Consider the following 19,289-nt stretch of genomic DNA (forward strand, 5'->3'; position numbering starts at 1 on the left):
GTTTCCGTGTCAATTTCCTGTGTCGATTGTTTCCGAAACTTTGTGATACTTGCCGGTGGAACGGTGCAGGGACAGAGAGTGGGGGTGTCGAATTACATAAAAAACAAAAATTGGAGCTTGTTGCAGATATGATTAGTACCGGTATTTTAAAAATTTTATGTCATGTCCTGCGGTTCACAAATCATTGGTATATTTAGTTATTCATTGCTTTTTTTTTTTTTTTTTGACGTTTCCGTTTTACAGCAAGGACCTTCACGGCCAGAATGAAGGAGAACGACGCGTGACACATTTGAGGATATTCGATGTTATTCATGGCTTACAATTAATTTTCCGTAAACTCTCTCTGCAGGCTCCGTCTCTGCACTGACAATATACCTGTTCATTTATATTGCGCAGTAAACGGTATAACAACAGCAACAGCGAAAACAACAATAATAATAATAAAAGGTTAGCAGGAAAATAGTCTTCTTTAATGTTCCTTTTGTGCCTGTAACCCCGTCCCCCCCCTTTTTTCTGTAAGAAAAACCTTGTCCAACACGATTTTCAATTTTATTTCAGTTTATGTTGTTCTATTCCTTGGTTTCATCTTCGTTTATACAATATAATTGACTACGCACGGAGGCAAATAATTCCTGCAATGTAGAGATTAAATTTTTTAACGTCTACTGTTCAGCGTTATTATGATAAGGTAGGTACGAGTATAATTGCGTGCTTCCAGTGGCGGCATGATTGTATAATTTGATCTCAACGACAATAATAACACAAGGAAGAATAAAAACAGGTGTCAACAGAAATTACGTTACAGTTTATACGGTGGACAAGGTTTAATTATAAAAGCTATACCGGGACAATCTCTTGAAACTATACATACAATGCGCATGCGCGAGTTTTATCGGCTGCTCGGACAGGCTGGCCACTCCGAGTTTCAGCTGTCAAACTCTGTTTCTGGCGGCGATGTAGTTCATACGAATTTTTGAGGTTAGAATCTCAAACAGTCGAGGTAGTGACTCGGAAGGTTGATGCTGATGCTCTTTGAAAATTGGCTTTATTCGACTGAAATGAGAAATCTGTTTAAATGTTGGGTGCTTGGAAGAAACGCAGTAGGTAGGTGGGAACATTTTATTTGATCACTTTTATTATTTCGTACATTAGAAATAACAATGAAATTTTTTTCTATCAACAGGTGATACGGCCAAAATAATGACATCTCTAATATTTACTGTTATCTGCCTATTCAATTCATCACACGTACAAAGATCATCGCCACTTTCAAGCAACTAAGGAACTTCCTCACTCTCTTGTGATTTCAGGTGGTAATATTCAATTTTATCACTTTTGAAAATGAGACATTAAACCGAGCGTTCAAGAAATTTAAATATCTCATTATCTGTAACAGAATGGTGAATCTTTTTTTTTCTCGAAAATAGTTCAACCAAATTCACAAATAGTCGATAGTCAATGTATTTTTTCCGATCAATAAATTATTGCTACTACTATTAAAAATTTTCTAATGATTATCAGAGTTCATTTCGCAAATTTTCAATGATATTCGATTAAATAAATGAAGGGAACCTAATACTCAAATTGAAAATTCAAGTAATATTAGATTTATTAAAATGATTTCTGTATTTCATGTTAGTGCGGTTCGAAACAAAGAAAATCTAATCGGAAGCGTAGAAATCAGGAACTCAATGGTGCACAGAATGATTCCTCGGTAGAATGAATTGGCAGCAACGGTTAAGTAACAAACTTATCGCTATTGGCTCGATCAAAGTAAAATGATGGGATATTCAATCATTATGAATTGTAGTATATCCCGCTCTTCAATTTTGCCTCAACTGATGTTAAGAAGGTGGCGATGGCCTTATGAAATTCACTCTGGCACCTGATGTCTGAGGGAACAACCAGGTTCGATGGTTATAATGATTGCACCGCTCGAGAAACCAGGATCCTTGCCACCTAAACGTTTTGACCATCAGGTAAGGCATAACTTTCCTCGTGTTAATCAAAGTTTAAACTTTGAGCCTGCTGAAAAAAAAACTAATTTTATCATTGAATCCATGTTAAAATATTGTAATAGTCAAAGATCACGTAATTAGAAATTTACCTACATGCTTCCATGCCTGACAAATTTAGTCCCGCTTTGACAATGAATTATTTCGTACCTGAAAATATTAGAAGCTATTATTATCACACAGGATCTTTTGGTATTTTTTGATACAACTAATTTCCAATAAAATGCACAAAACATAAATCGTTAATAAGACGCATTTTTAATTTTATGTAAATAAAGAATCTGTTCACAATAAACTTTGTTTTTACTTACGTACCTCTGTTTGTCCAGACTCCCACTTGTTAATGACATTTCACATTGAATTTCAGATTTCTTCTGTCAATAAATAACACCCAATTTCTGTATCATTTGATATTTGCTTTTCCGTTAAATTCTTTATTGCGTCGGTTGAATATCTTCCGATATCGACCACGGTATTGCTGAACGATACTATTCTTCTTAAACAATTCACGTTATGTAAAAATAAACAACAGCATAACCTCAATCCACGGCTTTACGCGCGAGAGATTTACAGCTTTAGTTTCATTTTGTGTACGTTGGCGCTCTGCTCAGCAGACGAAAACATCGCCGCAGAGCGATTTCACCGACCAATGAGATTGAATTATTTGGCGCATGCGCATTGTATGTATAGTTTCAAGAGATTGTCCCGGTATAAAGTGTATACACCCGTGTATAATATACGATATAGATAAATGCAGAGAGAATGACAATTCGGAAAGCTGCGAATCAAATCTGCGCACCAAAGCCTCGGTCGAACTCATATACATATATTATATACGTATACCTACTTACCTACCACCTACATTTAACGTATCGTCTGTATATGAACGGACCTGCAGTCTTTTGGCAATTTGACAAAAGAAATCACCGTCTCGTTCGCTGCCCGCAACTGCAGTGCGGTGTAGGTATAAAATACTCGAAACGGTGTATTATACGATGATCATGAACGCGACACGCGGTGGTATTTATTCGCGCAGAAGGGGGGGGGGGGTTGAATGAATGTGAAAACAATGCATACGTAGAGCCCGCTGTTGTTGACTCAACGCGCGCGTTTCTTTCCGAATGAGTTAAACACGTGCATGATATACGTATGTATGTATGTATGTAGATAGCTATGTCATATACTGTATCGCAAGGTGGTCACCGCTGTGGAAAATTTTTTCTCCGCCTCCGCAAAACAACACTTGCCACACGTTACCGGTTCCTTTACAACGTGGATAGATTAGTCGCGTTAGGTTAGGTTAGGTTATGAAAATTAGATATCAGGGTAGGTTTCGCAGGGGCTGAGATATATAACGGGCAAACCAAGTAGTTGCCAAGAATTAAACTTCCCATCAGACTGAAATGTCGGAAAATAAATGGATCAGGTCAGGTGACGATATTTGATGGTAACATTTCGATCCTGAAATGGAGGATAGAAAGGAGTGTAAAATGACGCTGGATTTTGTAGAATTTCTTTACCCGAAGCTTTATAGCGAGATGACGATTCGACGAACGTATGAAAATTCCGTATGTGTAACAGGATGCACTATACCGGCCTATAATAAATATTATACGTTTATGTTAACTGTGGACGTACTTCTAGGGTGTTTTGGGGTTGGCTAGGCAAGGATTTTAAGGTAAGTCATCCATGGTCGAAAAATCGTCATAACGGCTGTTTAGGGCTTTGAAGGATTTGGTACCGCGCGCTTCTTCGTAGTCTAATTAATCAGATGCGATCACTTTCGAACCGACGTTTTATTCAGCCGTAGACAACAGTACAAAGTTCTCGTGAGAAGTCAAGAAAACGATAAACTTGGCAATAAAAAAATAACAAAACAATTTCCAGTGCTTAGAAACAGAATTTGAAAAAGTTATGGAAAACAACCAGATGTTCCATGGAGTGCCTTCCTCAAAGTGATAGACACCTTAAACACCGGCTGTCAAAGATCCGTTTCAAGACGTGAAAATCTACATATTCCGAACGACAAAAAATTGTTTTGTCATTTTTCTCATTGTTTATCGTTTTTTTAAAAGCTTATCGTTCTGCTGACTTCACAGGAGAACTTTGTACCACTGTCTACGGCTGAATAAAACGTCGGGTCAAAAGTGATTATATCTGATTCATTACACTACGAACAAGCGCACGGTACCAGATCCTTCAAAGCCCTCCACAGCCATCGGAATGAGTTGCCGACCATGGATGTCTCGCCTCAAAATGCTTGCCTAGGCAGCCTCAAAACACCCTAGAAGTATGCCCAGAGTTAACACAAGCACCCTGTATGCAGCATGGTAACTACAATATTTTCAAATTCTTCTTATTTAAATACTATTAGACTTAGTCATATGCTCTCGTGGACTTTTTTTGTAGAGCTCACAGAGACCTTGAAAAATTCGTGAACCTAACTATACACATTTGATCCCCTTCCGCTTTGGCTTACGAATATCGTTACATCTCCGAAACTATTGATCTAGTTGTCACGAAATATAGCTGAGAATCTGGCCAGACTTTGTAACTGCCATAGAAAAGTAAGGAATCAAAATCGATTCGGTAGCTTTCGGGTATATTAAGCGAACATAAGGACGAGACGTTGAGTTTTAGACAACTTGAGAAGAGAAAAAAAGAAAAGCTAAACAAATTTGCACCGTGTTAAAATCTTCGCTTTTTTTTCAACAATTTTTCTTATCAATGGGGCGACATTGACGACACTGGCTAAATTATACGCTCCGATTAACAATTGTATAATGCATGTTCTTCATCGTCAATATTTACAATTTTCATGGTTACAGGTGTTATATCATACCCTGGAAAATAAATTCTGTCTCTCTCCCTCTCCCTTTTTCTTTTCCTCTGTCTCTCTCTCTCTCTCTCTCTCTCTCTCTCTCTCTCTCTGACTCTCTCCCCAACTTTGCACCTCGGTGCGATGTGCAGCGGCTAAAGTACCGGAGAGCGCAAAGCAAGCAAAGTCGTGAGGACGGGGGTCGGTGGGTTACAGACAGACACCGGTCAGCCGACGGTCGTGTTTTCTCCTTTTTACGCTCCTCCCCCCCCCCCCCCCCCCCCCGCCCCTTTCCCGCCAACCGTATTTCTTTTCACCTCATGCCGCCGTACTCAGCCCCCCCCCCCCCCTCCCCCATTACACCTCGCGTCTTTCTTTCTCCTTCTTCTCCTTCTTCACCTTCTTTTCGAAAAAGAGAGTACGTACAGCCCGCGAGAGTCGTGTGTCTCGTGTTGTGTTGCGTTGTGTTGCGTTGTGTGCGAATCGCGGGGTGACCGACCTCCTCTCCTCGCGTTGGTTGCTCTTGGTTGCGGAGGCGCGCCTTGCGGACTTTGCGTCGGTCGGTCCAATTTATGCGATCGCCTCCTACACGTGTGTAGGTCTCTGCGGAGTGCATGCCTTGTATACGTACACGCGAAACTCCACGCGAATATACATTCGCGGGTTATTGCGTACGTATAACACTCCTGTGTGCTGTTGTTGCCATGTTGCATCTCTTCTCCGGTACTCGTCGTCACCGCGCTGCATCCTCCGATGCAACCGCCAGGTGGCACCGACTACGACGTTCTGCAGGTGGATGATGGAAGGACGCCGAGTCGAGTTCGAGCAACAATTTACCGCCGATCGATCGACTAAGGGATTTATACACACAGAGGCGCACGTACCTACTTACATTATATAAACACTATCGATCAATCTGTTGCATGGGTATATACGTACTACATGTATTTATATTAAATATTAAACATGATAATAACATTAAATAAAATATTAAATACCTCTATACATCACCCACACGCACACATATATATATGTAGGTATTAAATTAGAATGTCGACGACATGTATACGAATACTACAGATTAATAGATAGTGTTTATATGATGCATGTAATGTACATAATAGCGTCTTTCATGACTGCCATTCCCGCTCGAAGGAAGAAACAACGATGAGCAAATTTAAAGAGATAAATGTAATGGCAGGTTACATGTGTTACAACTTCAAGGCCGGGTAAGAATTTTTCAAACGGAGACAAAAATTTATAAACAGCTTATTATTATACAGTGAAATTTGCATGCATGCGCAAGCGTGCGCGTGTGTGTGTGTGTGTGTTTACATCGCACGTGTATAATCGCGTTATAAGAAAGGAGATGAATATAAAATAATAATGAGAGAATTCAAATATAGGTATGAATGCGAGTGATAAACTTGGATTGAAAAAAAGATAGAATAAAATAACACGTCGATCCTTTTTTCTTAATTTCGTATATATTTTTTGTAAGCATAGATATACTGTATACAATATGTATATTATTAGCTGCCGATGATTATTGACAAGTTTCAGGGTGAATTCTTAACAACGAAATGGTTCGTCGTCTGCTATAGCTTAATGCGCATGTGCTACAATTGAAACGTCATTGTTTGTCAGGACGTCCAACCGTCATAAACTTAACCTCAAAAATTTTCATAGTTTTCACGGACAGATTTCAAAATTTTTGAGGTTACATACATCGCAGCAAAATGTCTAAATTTATAACGGTTGGTCGTCCTGGCAAACGACTACTCGCCGATTTTAGCGCATGCGCATTAAACTATAGCAGACGACGTACCATTACGTCGGTATCACTGATATATACCGGAAGAATCTCTTGAAACTTGAAAATCAACCGTGCATGCGCCAAATAATTTAATCTCATTGGTTGGCGAAATCTTCCCGCAGCGATATTCTTGTCTGCGATGCAGGCGAGCCAACCTACGCAAAATGTGTACGTTTGAATTTTCAAAGAGAATAAGCATTAAATTCCGACCGTTTTTTGAAGGATCGACTTTCCGACCCAATAAAAAATACTTCCCAAACCTTTCCGAATCACTGTTAGTCTCAATTATTTGAGATTCTAACCTCAAAAATTCGTATCAACTACATCGCCGCCAGAAACAGTTCGACAGCTGAAACTCGGGATGGCCAGTCTGCACGAATATATGATAAACCCCGCGCATGCGCAGTTACTTTTCAAGTTTCAAGAGATTGTCCCGGTATATATCGGTGATGCCGACGTAATGGTACGTCGTCTGCTATAGTTTAATGCGCATGCGCTACAAAGAAAGTATGATATTGTGCTGAAAATACAAATTCTCCCAGACATTTGGATAACGTGACATATGATAATAATGCCATTAAGTACAGGTATATACCAAACAGGTAGGTTTAATTCCTCGAATTTCCACATATTTACCTCCTTAGCTTGGCCTTAACATTTGTCAAATTTCATGCAGGTGTTATTATTGCATCACATTATAAGTGCGATCAACGATTTTCGACCGATCCACGATTACGGGCGTACAAGTTGGAACGAGAAACATCGTAGAAGAGAAAAGTGAATGTTTAGCAAATAAATAAATTTTTATATTCAAAATATCACGATACGGTATCGAGCTTCGTTGCGAAAGCTGCGAATCGAAATATCAACGATTCGGCAAGGAAATCGAAACAGCAGGCGGCGGGTCATGCACCTGAGGCTGCGTTGGCTCTCGTCGCCCGCAATTAAAAATTGTCTAATAAGCATAATCGGAGAGCCAGTCTAGTGACCTCAGACGCCGCAGGCAGGCAGGCAGGGCCGAAACGCGGTTTACGCGGTACATACGTGCATTCATACATACATATACGGCACGTCTGGCCGCCGTCTAGGAGACGCGCCGCCAATGTTGACTCATCGACATAACAAGTAGGAAAACACACGTGCACGCAGGGGAGACCCTCTATATTCTCTGTGACGCTGCCGGCGATGCTTGCTTGTACTCATTCGCAATCAGTCTCGTTGTAGAATGTTCAGGAGTTCGTCGGGTTTCAAGTCGATATTTTCTCCTACTCCTTGTTAAGGGGTTATACCTCAGTCGGGGGGCCGAAGAAAGAAAGCGATTTTTCACGAAGAGACGTTTCAGTTTGTTAATGTAAAAATTTATGGACATGATACGGTAACGCTGAATTTCGTTCTGATGTTTTTTATTTGTAAAAATAATGACGCGAGATATCTCTGGACTGGTTCATCCGAAATGCAAGAACAAAAAGAAAATTAGTTAATGTAAGGTGTGGTCTGGTCTTTTATGGATGGAACAAGTAGAATATTGATTTTTAAGTAAACGGCGGCTTCTTAAAAAAAAATTCGATTTTCTATAAGCATTTTCGCTTTAATTTGGATAAACAATGGCAAATATTTATTGGCGAGGAAAAATCTTCGACCGAGGACTGAAAAATATATTGATAAAGCTTGTGTAAAAATTTGAAACCGATCGGTTCAGGAGTTTTCGATAAATCTTGCTCACCGACTTTGAAAACACAGTTTTGAGAAAAACGTGTTTAAAGTTTCAAAATCACTTTGAAACGCTGGGGTGGCGTCTTTGCAAATGTGCGCATAACTTCGAAAATATTTGTCGGACCGATATGAAATTTGCTGTGTATACAGGTACTTGAATATATGTACATTACGAAAATTAAATAAAAGAAATCTGGGGATAACTCCTTAAGGATGTGCTGCGGGACGTGTACACTCTTGTCGAAAATGCGTTGAATCAAAAACGTAAAAAAACGAATGCTAAACAGGGCAACTGAAACTGATCGAGTTGATTTGAGAAAGTCTCACTGTGATCCGGACGAGAACTTATGAATTTCGATTGGAAACACCTTGTTATCAACAACGTCAGAGAAATCACATGAAATTATTTCACTATTTATTTCAACGAAATATCCGTACAATTCGTTTGGTTCTATTGGAAAATCGCTGATTTTATTCGTAAATGAATTTCCCAAGATTTGACTTACAATTAGACGATCTGTGCGGGAGATTTCATTTACGAATAAAATCAGCTATTGCTCGTTATAATCGGCTAAGCGATACGTAGAATTTTTTCATCGTTTTAAAATTTTCTCCTCCATCACGGGAACTCTTCTTATGTACGTAGTTGAATGAAACTAGATCAGTGACTCAGCTTCTCAGAAACTTCAGTGACACTCTGTTTCAACGCTTTTTCAATGACGATCAGATATTATGCGAGTTATACATTATATTGTATTTATTCGAAGCGATCGAGTATCAGCAAAGAAGGAAAAAAACGTATAACACTGCAGACATTATTTTCTCCCGATGTATATGTATAGATTTATCGATCGATCGATCATTTATACTATACCAAACATCGTGGTTAACCAGTTTAGCGTCAAGCCGACGGAGTGCGTGAAAATAAATAACATTATTATTGCCATATTTCCTGACGCGGGTCGCAATGATCAGAGTTTGATCAACGAGGAGCTGCGGACTCTGCCCGATTCATGGGTTCTGCGAAGAGTTGGAAAAACCAAGGCGCAATTGAAAATGCACTCGGGGATAAATATCGGGCGGAACTCGGCCAGACGAGTCAACTGCGTCATGTCCGGCACTCCGCTTGCTCGTATCGTGCTGCAATAGTGCACCAGCAACAGCAGCAGCGGCAAGGCAACGATGTCGAAACATAACCGCGATTAAAATAAAATTGATGGTGTAAGATTTTTGAGAAAAAAATAAGAAAAACAAAGATCAAAGTAACTAGATTCTGACAATGAAATATTCCTGTACTATATGTGCAATGTATACATGTACATATAGTATAGCTAAACAATTGAAACCTGTTTTTTCTCCATGAAATTTGTGACACGATTTCTCATACGATACATACGATTCAGCATTATTCGGATTGACACGCGTTGACCAACGCATCGGAATAAGAAGGGCGAAGAAAACTTTAATTCGAAGGGAAGAAGTACGATATCGAATTACCCATCAAACACGCTGAAAAAGTGTTATTCATGTAACGGAAGTTTTTTACACGCTTCAATGTTCATACACGGTATAGATGCGAAAATGATAAAGAATATCGATAAGAAACTTCGCACGAGTGAGCAACGAAACGAAACGAAAAGAAATAAAAATATGTGAGCGTAGGTGATGTGAAAAAAACCAGCCTAAAGTCGATGTACCGAATGTTGCGCCACGTGCGAGTTTTTTCCTACTTATACGCATACATACATATATTTGCATAGGTACGCGTTGTTACGTGTATGCGTACATTCGCGTCGTGCACTTAACCTAAATACACATACATTTGTGGATGTGTATGTCACCGGTGACTGCAGGGGGAACATGGACCCATATTACGCATGTCGTACAATCTATACGGAAGTGCTATACGTACATGTATACGTGCATATGTGAATATTTTTCGTTTATGTACGTAAAAACGTTACACGCGTTATACGTCTATGTATAATATACGGGATGGGAATCCCGCTCGGTTAATTAGGCAAGCCGTTACCTTGTACATGTATCTGTATATATGTATATAGATATTATGTACCCATTACCCAACCGCCCATTGTGCGTGCATATACCTATGTACGATAAGTATAGATATAACTACGTTATATACTCATACTGTAACTACGTAAGCGAAGGTCTAATCAACGCCTTCTTTAGAGATTACGTAACCGTCTAGACTTTAAAACCGAGAGGACAGAGAGGGAGGCGGGAGGGATTGAATGCTCGCTTGTTATCGGCCGATCTTATCGGAGAGCGTCAAGGCTGATTCATTAACGGAAAACAAAGCTATATACAGCACGAGCAATCCGCCGGCAACGACTGTGTTACCATGTTATAACCTTACAGTACACATATAATATATTCTACTACGAGGATTAGCGTCGACGACCGCGAAAAACTGCGTATTGTTATGATGAAAAAAAGGAATAATAACGATGATAATAATATAATAACGGAATCTCGGTTGGGGGTGGATAAACGTGCTGAATCTGAAAGAGACAGATAGATAGGTAAGCATTATTGAAAATTAGATGAACGATAATGAAACTATTATGCAGTCAATATATTTTGTAGTTGGATCGTGAGAAGCTTAAATAGGTGATATTAGTCGCGTAGGTATAGTATCCGTATACCTTTGCGTCTGTAGTGCAGATGTTCTTTTGAAATTGTATACAACCTGTTTATTACGACATAAGCGTATGTAACAATAAATTGCGCTGCATCGTATAGGTATACACGTATCTACGTATTGTAAAGGGTAGACTCTCTCTCTCCGTATGCTCTTTTTCTATTCCACGTATAGCTAGATGCCACTTACACAACGGCTAAAGTAAAAGTGCAATTTTTTCGCAAGCAACTATCATGTTAACAAACGCGTCGAAATATAATGTCACACGCTGTAGGATATAACAATGGTTTCATCGGACAATTGTATTTTCATAATAGCGTTCCTGTAGATATGTAATGTAGAAGAAATTTGTGAGCGAAGTTAATTTTTTATTCTTTTTTGTTTTTCTAACTCTTTTTTTCACGGTAACAGCAAAAAATCGAAAAGAAGTGGAAGAAAGAAAAATAAATAAATAAATAAAAAACAACCTGTGCGAAGCTACTCATTGTCAGACATGACGCAGGAAAAACACGTTTCCACTGAATAAAATATTTCTTCTCTTATCATTGTTGCTATCCCGAAATATATCCAATGTTCGGAAGCACAAGACTTCTTTTTGAACACACACACACACACAAAAAAAAAAAACTGGTAATGTCAAGTTTTTGTTTTGTACGACAGGAAGTGTACCCATACCCATAGTTGTATAACATATCCATAGAAAAAATTCCAAGTCAACGTACGTCGGACTAGAAAGTTTTGTGATTTTGCTGCGTCATTGTCAGCACACCGCTGCCCGTTGTTACATCGTATACAACGAAAACTGATGCGGTGGGATCGAAATTCGTGCATATGATTAAAAGTTTTGCATAGGCATGAACCGACATTTAGATTCGGCGGAATCGGCCATACGTATGTAGTTACTATATACAAGGCTAACCCTCGGCGAGTCCTCTTCTCCTCCCGGCGCGTCGCGTCGTCGTCGGTCCTTTATACCTATATACGTAATACATATGTACAGCCCGGCGATAAAGCGCCACGTGCCGAGTGTAACTGACGCACACAGAAGCGAAGGAGCGACGTCGAGCCACCCCAACTCCGACTCCAACCCCAGGCTCGAGTCCGTACAGAAATTATCCCTCTCGCATACGCGGAGAGAGAGAGAGAGAGAGAGAGAGAGAGAGAGAGAGAGAGAGAGTGAGAGGCAGGGAGGGAGGGAGAGTCAGAGGGTGACTGCCGTTCTGTGTGTGTAGGTATACGTATAGAGACGATGGTTAAATCGGTCGAATTTCGCGCTTCAATGCCAAGGTCACAATGCGATCGCGAGGGACGAGCTGCAGGCGTTGCATAATCTATACGTATACACGCGTTTCTTCGGTATTTCTCTCTCACTGCGTGTAACTGCATATTATAATTGAATTATGTATAAATAAAAAAATAAATGCGATATACGTATATAAATATTCTGGAAATATTACAATGTAACGATAATAATATATATATATTAATGTTTCAAGAGACTGGAAAACTAATGAAATTATTTTATTTATTTTTTTTAAATAACAGGATCCAGGGGATGAAGTTTAAATTCAAAACCTGTGCGAAATTTCTGTACGTACAACGAGGTAGCGTGTTTACGCGTGTGTGCGTATACCCCGTAGATGTATAGATATAGGTCTTCGTGTAGTAACGAGAAGGTCGTCGTCGCACGTGCTCGAGCGGATTCTACGTCGGTGTTGTCGCGGTCCGTCTGGGACCGTCCTCTTTAAAGGCGACCCAGACAGCGACGCCCGAAAATGGAAAGAAAAAAAAGCTGTTCGCAAACTCCCCCCCAACCCGTCATCCCCATCGCCCAACCTGGCAGCCAACCTCTAGCGTTTCGACTCGTGCAAGAATGGTGACGCGGGGACGTAAGGGCGGCGGGGGGGGGAGTGTATAAATTTATACAACACGTGGGGATCCGAACCCCTCGCGGGGGTGTGATTTTTATCAAAATCGCGTCTGCCGAGTCGGAAAGGATTACACACATCCATCCATCCTATCCTCCGTGTTACACTCGGCCGAGACACAACGATTACGTGATCACGGTTGTCAGATGTATTCCATATTTTTCATCCTGTGTGTCTTGCGCCTGGTGCAACCATCGATATGGAATTTTGATCATTATATACTCCAAGTATTGCGAGATGGAAAAATGATTATTACATACTATGTAACACGTAATGAATTTCTCCTGCACTTTGCGGGACGATTGCAAAGGTTGAATGACTTTCGAGTAGCTTAAGGGTTGACAAGATTGCAAAAACAAAAGAAAAGCGCTGTTTTGACAATTTTTATTTGGATGTAAGAATAGGTAATAAGATAATAACATTTAAGTTAACAGGCATATATCGAAGTATAATACGAAAAATTATTATCAACGAATATTAAAAAATGGTGACACTGGAGCCATTCTCGCGAGTCATGTTGAATTCTGCGGCACGCAGTGCAACTGGTGATAATTTGAATCTGGAAATTTTATTTTTGTCTCAATCACTTAATCTACGTATTTTTAAAATATTGATGTTTGTGTAATTGGCAAGTATTTGAACGAAAGTGTTCAATTTTCTACGAGAAAAGGGCACTTATTTCTTGACATGTAATGTTTAAATTAACTTGTCGAAAATCCCCTACGCATTTCTGTAGCTATTAATACGTAGATTAAGTGATTTTTGTTTTTTGGGTATACTGCGTGCCCCATATCTCGCGAGAATGGCTCCAGCGTCTCCGTTTTTGAATATTTGTTGACAGTAATTTTTTGTATTATAATTAAATACATACTTGATAACTTTCTTGAATATCATTATCTTCATACCTTTTCTTGCATCCAAAAAAAGAAAACTGTGCTTTCTGTTTAAGTTTTTACAGTGGTGTTACATGATTACAAAGATTCAACAGATTTCTGGAATTTCAAAAAGATTTCAGATGATTACAAAAAAAATTTCAAGAGATTTCACAACATTTGCGGAAAAGTGTACACCAGATTTCACGAGTGATTATTACCTCGGTTACCCCTCAAGCGTTGTACATTTGTAACGTTGGTGAAAATTGACAAGTATCTAAATTTAGTTGGAACGATTTTACAAAATATGATCCACATCCCGCATCTAAGCAACTGAAAGGATTCCTTGGCTCCCAGACTGGCCGACGGAGGAAGTGAGTACGTACAAGCAAGCAGCCAAGGAAGTACACGTAGGCAAGAGACAGGCGGAAGGAAGTAAAGAAAAGGGAGTCAGGTTGACGGAGAGCTTAGCCCACGTTAGCCGGTCTCGGACCTTCGGGCCGACCTTCCCGGTCCAAAATGGCGGAGGGCGCGTGGGCGAAGGCAACTCTAACTCCTCTCTCTCTCTTTCTCTCGCTCCACCGAGAAGTAAATATTATGTCTGGTTTGGGTGGCGGGGGAGGAGGATCCGAGGCTGAAGAGTAAAGCGAGCGGAGCTTGCGACGATGCATGCGGACGGTGACAGTCTAATCGGCACAACACCGGTACGGTCGTCATTCGTTTCATTGCTTATTGTGTATGCACGCATCTTGTGTTTTGCCTGCACGTATAAGTAAATGCACGCGTGCGCAATGTAACATAAATACGTGTGACAAGTCGCAACCAAGTGAGTAAATAAGCAGTAGACACCGCAACGCGTTGGTTCGTTAGTCGAGTCAGTTGCATTGTTTACGCCTCTATCTACCCAGCGCATAACGAAGATTATTTTCGTTCTACCCGCGGCCTTAGTATAATATTATTCTCCTTACACCCGTCACTTATCCAACTCCGAGTCTTTCACCCGAGACGTATATATTCCTACATATAATATGTTTCTTTCACTACACATTGCAATTGTGTACATTGTATCGTTTATTCGTTCTTTATTTTTTTTGTTGGTATTTTTTTCTTTTATTTTTTCTTATTTTTCATCGCACACCTAGTCGATTTTCGCAAGATTATACATGCATTGCGCAGCGTCGCGCGTCGGTGCAATGACCGTATGCGTACGATAATTATACCTCGTACGTCACGCACCGATACGATGATGCATATGGTACACAAATTGCGAACAAGCAGCTCGCTCGTTTACACCGGTGCAGTCAGTACCTGCACCAATCACACGTGGCAGGCAGTCGTTCAGACTAAAGTGCGCGCAGCCGTTGTTCAACGATAGCGGAATGTAACGTTATGCAACAGATAAATTTCTATCAACTGCGGAGACTTGGTATAATTATCGCCTAGTTGATCTACGACGCAGGGGTAGGGAAAAGTTGTTCGAACACTCACCGGCGTGGCGGAATGGCGAAGTTGTCGATCGTCGGTCGTCGAGAGTGCGTCGGAAGCCCCGGGGGCCTCGGGAAGGCGACGTTGATGCCGACGATGGAAGTGGTGAGACACGGTGGCCAGTACTCCAACTATGCCCCCCACCGCCAGGACGAGTACGACGGAAAGAATGTACCCGCTACGGCTCACTGCGAACACACGTGTAACACCCCTCTTGTCATTGTCCTCATATTCTTGTGGTATTTCCTTATGCATAGATTTTTTTTTTTTTGAGTACATACATCGAGTCGGTGTAGGTACAGGTACTCGAGACCGTCATCGAAAGAAGGTGGGTACGGTATAACGAGTCTGCGAAAAGAATGATTATTATACACGTTTGAACCGAGGAAGCAGAAAACACGCAGTGAATCAATGTGCGCCTGGATACATGGTAACGCATCATTTTGGCGATGTTTTATTACAGAGAAGTGGGTCAGCACTCACTCCTACACTCGCTCGTCGAATCAACAGACTGACTGCCGTGCATGGGTGCAATTAGGCTGTGTGTGCTCAACGATGAGGATGTGACGCGGGTTCTACGTAAGTACGTCGCGTTGTACCCCGGCTGCCTATAATTTACGTACGTTACAACGTTCACGTTGTTATTACTCGTGATATCAACGACTAGTGCGGAGGCGGCGGAGGAGGATCGAAAAACACGAGCAATAACAAACGCGGCAGTCGGTGATGTAAAGAGTTACAAGACGACGACGACGACGGTCGCAGTCCGGGTGCGTGCAAAATAAGTAAGACTACTGCTTGTCCTACTCCAGGAAACTCGGTCACTGCAGAATCGGTGGAAAGCTGGTACAATGGTGAGGTAGGTGGTTGCCCATGTCGCATACCAATGACGCACGCACGCTAATACGAATCGCAGCCGCACACCAGGTACTCAAATACGATTACAGCGAGGATAGAAGGCATGCAAATGATAATGAGACGGAGGCAGGCTTGGGGGGCACGTGGTCAAGTTGAGAGACACAAAAGCAGAGGCTGCTGGTGACCATGCCTGTTTGCGCACGCCAGCAGGATACTTGATCACCCTTCTTCTTGCGAAAATTACGTTATATAATCCCGAATTGGGACTGACGTGTACCTGCAGAGTGTAAAAAAGTTGTAAAAAGGTTGTTAGATGTCCTTCGGCAGGTGTGGTTATCACATCCGTTCGGTGTTACGCATCGTTCTCTTCGCGGTGCACGATGATTGATTTTTAATATGGGTTATCGAGGAGACGGTCGTTATACCCTTGTGACGTGGTTACGATACCGAGGCTGAGCGGCTTGGAGAAGGGAAACAACAAAACAAGAGTATAAGGAAAAGCCTGCGCAGCTGAGCCACGACTCACTCTCCCGACGAGTCACGGTCTAGGAATTTTGTTTTCTTTTAGACGTGTTCGTCAACGTGTGTGCGTATTTACACGTGCACACATGCGAATCATCCGCGTACCGTTCGTCGATGATCGTTGAGTGAAACGCTCTTTCAGAGTTACGATTTCGTCCAAACGTTGTACGAGTAGTATTCCAATCTAGTCGTTGTACTCTAGAAACTTAAAAATACCACGATGTAAAAACATTCGATCCAAACGACTAGTTCAATTCGACACGTGTTTACATAGATCCTTAGGTATTTCAACGAAAGCCATTTTTTTATATTTTTTACTTTTTACCTCAACAATATTTTCCCAAAGATTCAAGTCAATTGGAGTAAACGTTCATTTCTCAAAAATATATTATTGAAGTCGGTGGACACGATTCCTCGGCAACTAATGCACCGATCTTATCGAAATTCTGCACTCTTCTTTTAGACAGGATTAACTAGTACTTGGATGAAGTTGTTTTTTCTTCTTAGATCACAATTTATTTTACAAGGCAATATATGGTACGCATTTTATCGAAAATTATACTTATTTGCATACGACTATGCTAAAAATTGAAATTTCAATATTTTTTTGAATCCTTCGTCCAAGTACAATCTATACTCACCTACCAACAGAAAATATTGGCTTTTTTGATTTCAGATAAAGCTGGCATGAGTTATCGTGTCCGCCGCAAAAATACTGGGCCTTTGAAACCCAGTTCTGAACGGCTGAATTATCGAAATTTTTGGACAAAAATTTTATGAAATATCGTTCATAAAGTGTTTTTTGATACGACTTGAGTTTGGATCAAACAATTGTCTCGTTATATTGAAAAAAAAATAGAGAACATGTGCTTTTTTTAACCTTCGAACCCCATGCAACACCTTAACTCTACTCGTAAGCCAAGGCATCGGTGAGATCGAAACCAGGTCAATAACCCGACCGGTACAAGGTACACGGCAAAGCGGAGAGTGAAAACAAGAGGAGACAGCTACTGCAGTGTTATTTTTTCTCCATTCCATACGCATATGCAAGCGAACAAGGCAATTGAATACCAACAAAGCGTTTAAATTTGAGTCATTCTCTTTGTCGTGTTTCTATTTTTAAATTTGGCGAATTAGCTCCGCTGCAGTCTGTCATCAAGACCAGGACGAACCCACCGTACAAAATTTCCTCCATACCAAAGTGAGGAAGGGTTTGAGGTGGTTATAGCTACAGGACCGGCACGGCAGCAGCAGCAGCAGCAGGTATGACGTGCACACGTGTCAGCGTTATCCTGTTGCAGGAGGAGGAGAAGGAGAAGGAGAGACACCTGCAGTCTGTTACAGGTAAGGAGGTAGGTTGGTAAGTACACGCGTCTTTATAGGGGCGGACGATGATGCGGGGAACGGACGAACGCGTCGCACACGGACAAAAGCACGGCGGCGGCGACTTTCGAATGAAAATAAAATTAAGCAGAATAAAGAGCGCCTTGCAGCCGTGCTGCTGTTGCGGCGGCACAGTGTCCAGTGCACGGACTGTACATACAGGGTATTATACCTATATGTCGTGCGCACGTAGCGACGAAGAGAAACGTGCCGCAAGAACGATCAAAGATCACCTTACGTTTATCCGCCGTATGGTAATATCCGTGCAGAAGTTGTTAGCCAGTGCAGGTGTGTGTTCGGGATATCGTCGCAGGCTTAAAGCACGACCATATAGGTATACGGCTCTGTGATTTCTCTACTTTCTATAAGCACTGCTGCAGAGACTGTTCGTCCAAATGAACTTTGCGACTTATTCGGGGCGGAGGTCCGGGTCGATTCTGGAATTCTTTTCGACCGTACAGGATGCGAGTATTTCAGTTACGAGAGCAGGAAACGGAACGTATAATTTGCCCCAACTGTCTTCCGTGCCCGTTACCCTCGCGAGTGCAGCGTGTTTCTCCGATCGCGAGTAACGATCGGATACTCCTTTCGATTTTAACGTTTTCGACTTACGCAAGTCGACGTTTGGACAATCATTTCATTTTATGCTGAATTCGACGACGAACAGCGGCGTTCGACTTCCACCGACGCACGTTCTGACGCGTACCGCGTGACATCGCGTCAATGCGGTGATTCGATTTGCATACTTCGCACAGCAACAGGAATAGCAACAGCAACGACAGAAACGACCGTTTCCGTATATCGACGCTGCGATGTAAGGGGTCTTCATCGTCGCCTGACTCGCGGCATCGCATCGTCGACGGCGCACGCGGGTACACCAGACAAAAAACGATGAGCATCAGCGGGGCCCAGACGGGGGACAAAAACACGCTATGGGCCCCTCGTCGTCGTCGTCGTCGTCGTCGTCGTCGGTGGAGGAGGAGGAGAAGAAGGAGAAGAGGAAGGAGGGTGAGCGGGACTTGAGGCCGTAGCCGCCTGCCGCACCGAGTTTGCCTTGTTTCTCTGTTGATCCTCCACGAAAGTTCTCCTCCTCTGTTCTTCTTCTTCCTCTTCTTCCTCTTCTTCCTCTTCAGCCATATCACGGACTGCGAGTGACCGCTCGCTGCCTTGTTGTTTTTATCTTCTTCTTCCCTGCATCCTCGGATCGGTGAGAC

The 19,289-nt window shown here is 41.6% G+C and overlaps 1 protein-coding gene across 3 annotated transcripts in view; it reads right to left on the bottom strand.

The window, feature by feature from the left end:
- The window catches only part of LOC124217756 (low-density lipoprotein receptor class A domain-containing protein 4), a 71,451-nt gene that overhangs the window by 31,308 nt on the left and 20,854 nt on the right, over positions 1-19,289 (bottom strand). For all 3 annotated transcript variants that reach the window (XM_046623784.2, XM_046623781.2, XM_046623783.2), the window contains one exon: positions 15,316-15,500. In XM_046623784.2, coding sequence (XP_046479740.1) covers positions 15,316-15,500 — 185 coding nt within the window. The remainder of the gene's footprint in view (positions 1-15,315; positions 15,501-19,289) is intronic.

Source organism: Neodiprion pinetum, chromosome 4, assembly GCF_021155775.2.
Source record: "Neodiprion pinetum isolate iyNeoPine1 chromosome 4, iyNeoPine1.2, whole genome shotgun sequence".
Taxonomy (NCBI): Eukaryota; Metazoa; Arthropoda; class Insecta; order Hymenoptera; family Diprionidae; genus Neodiprion; species Neodiprion pinetum.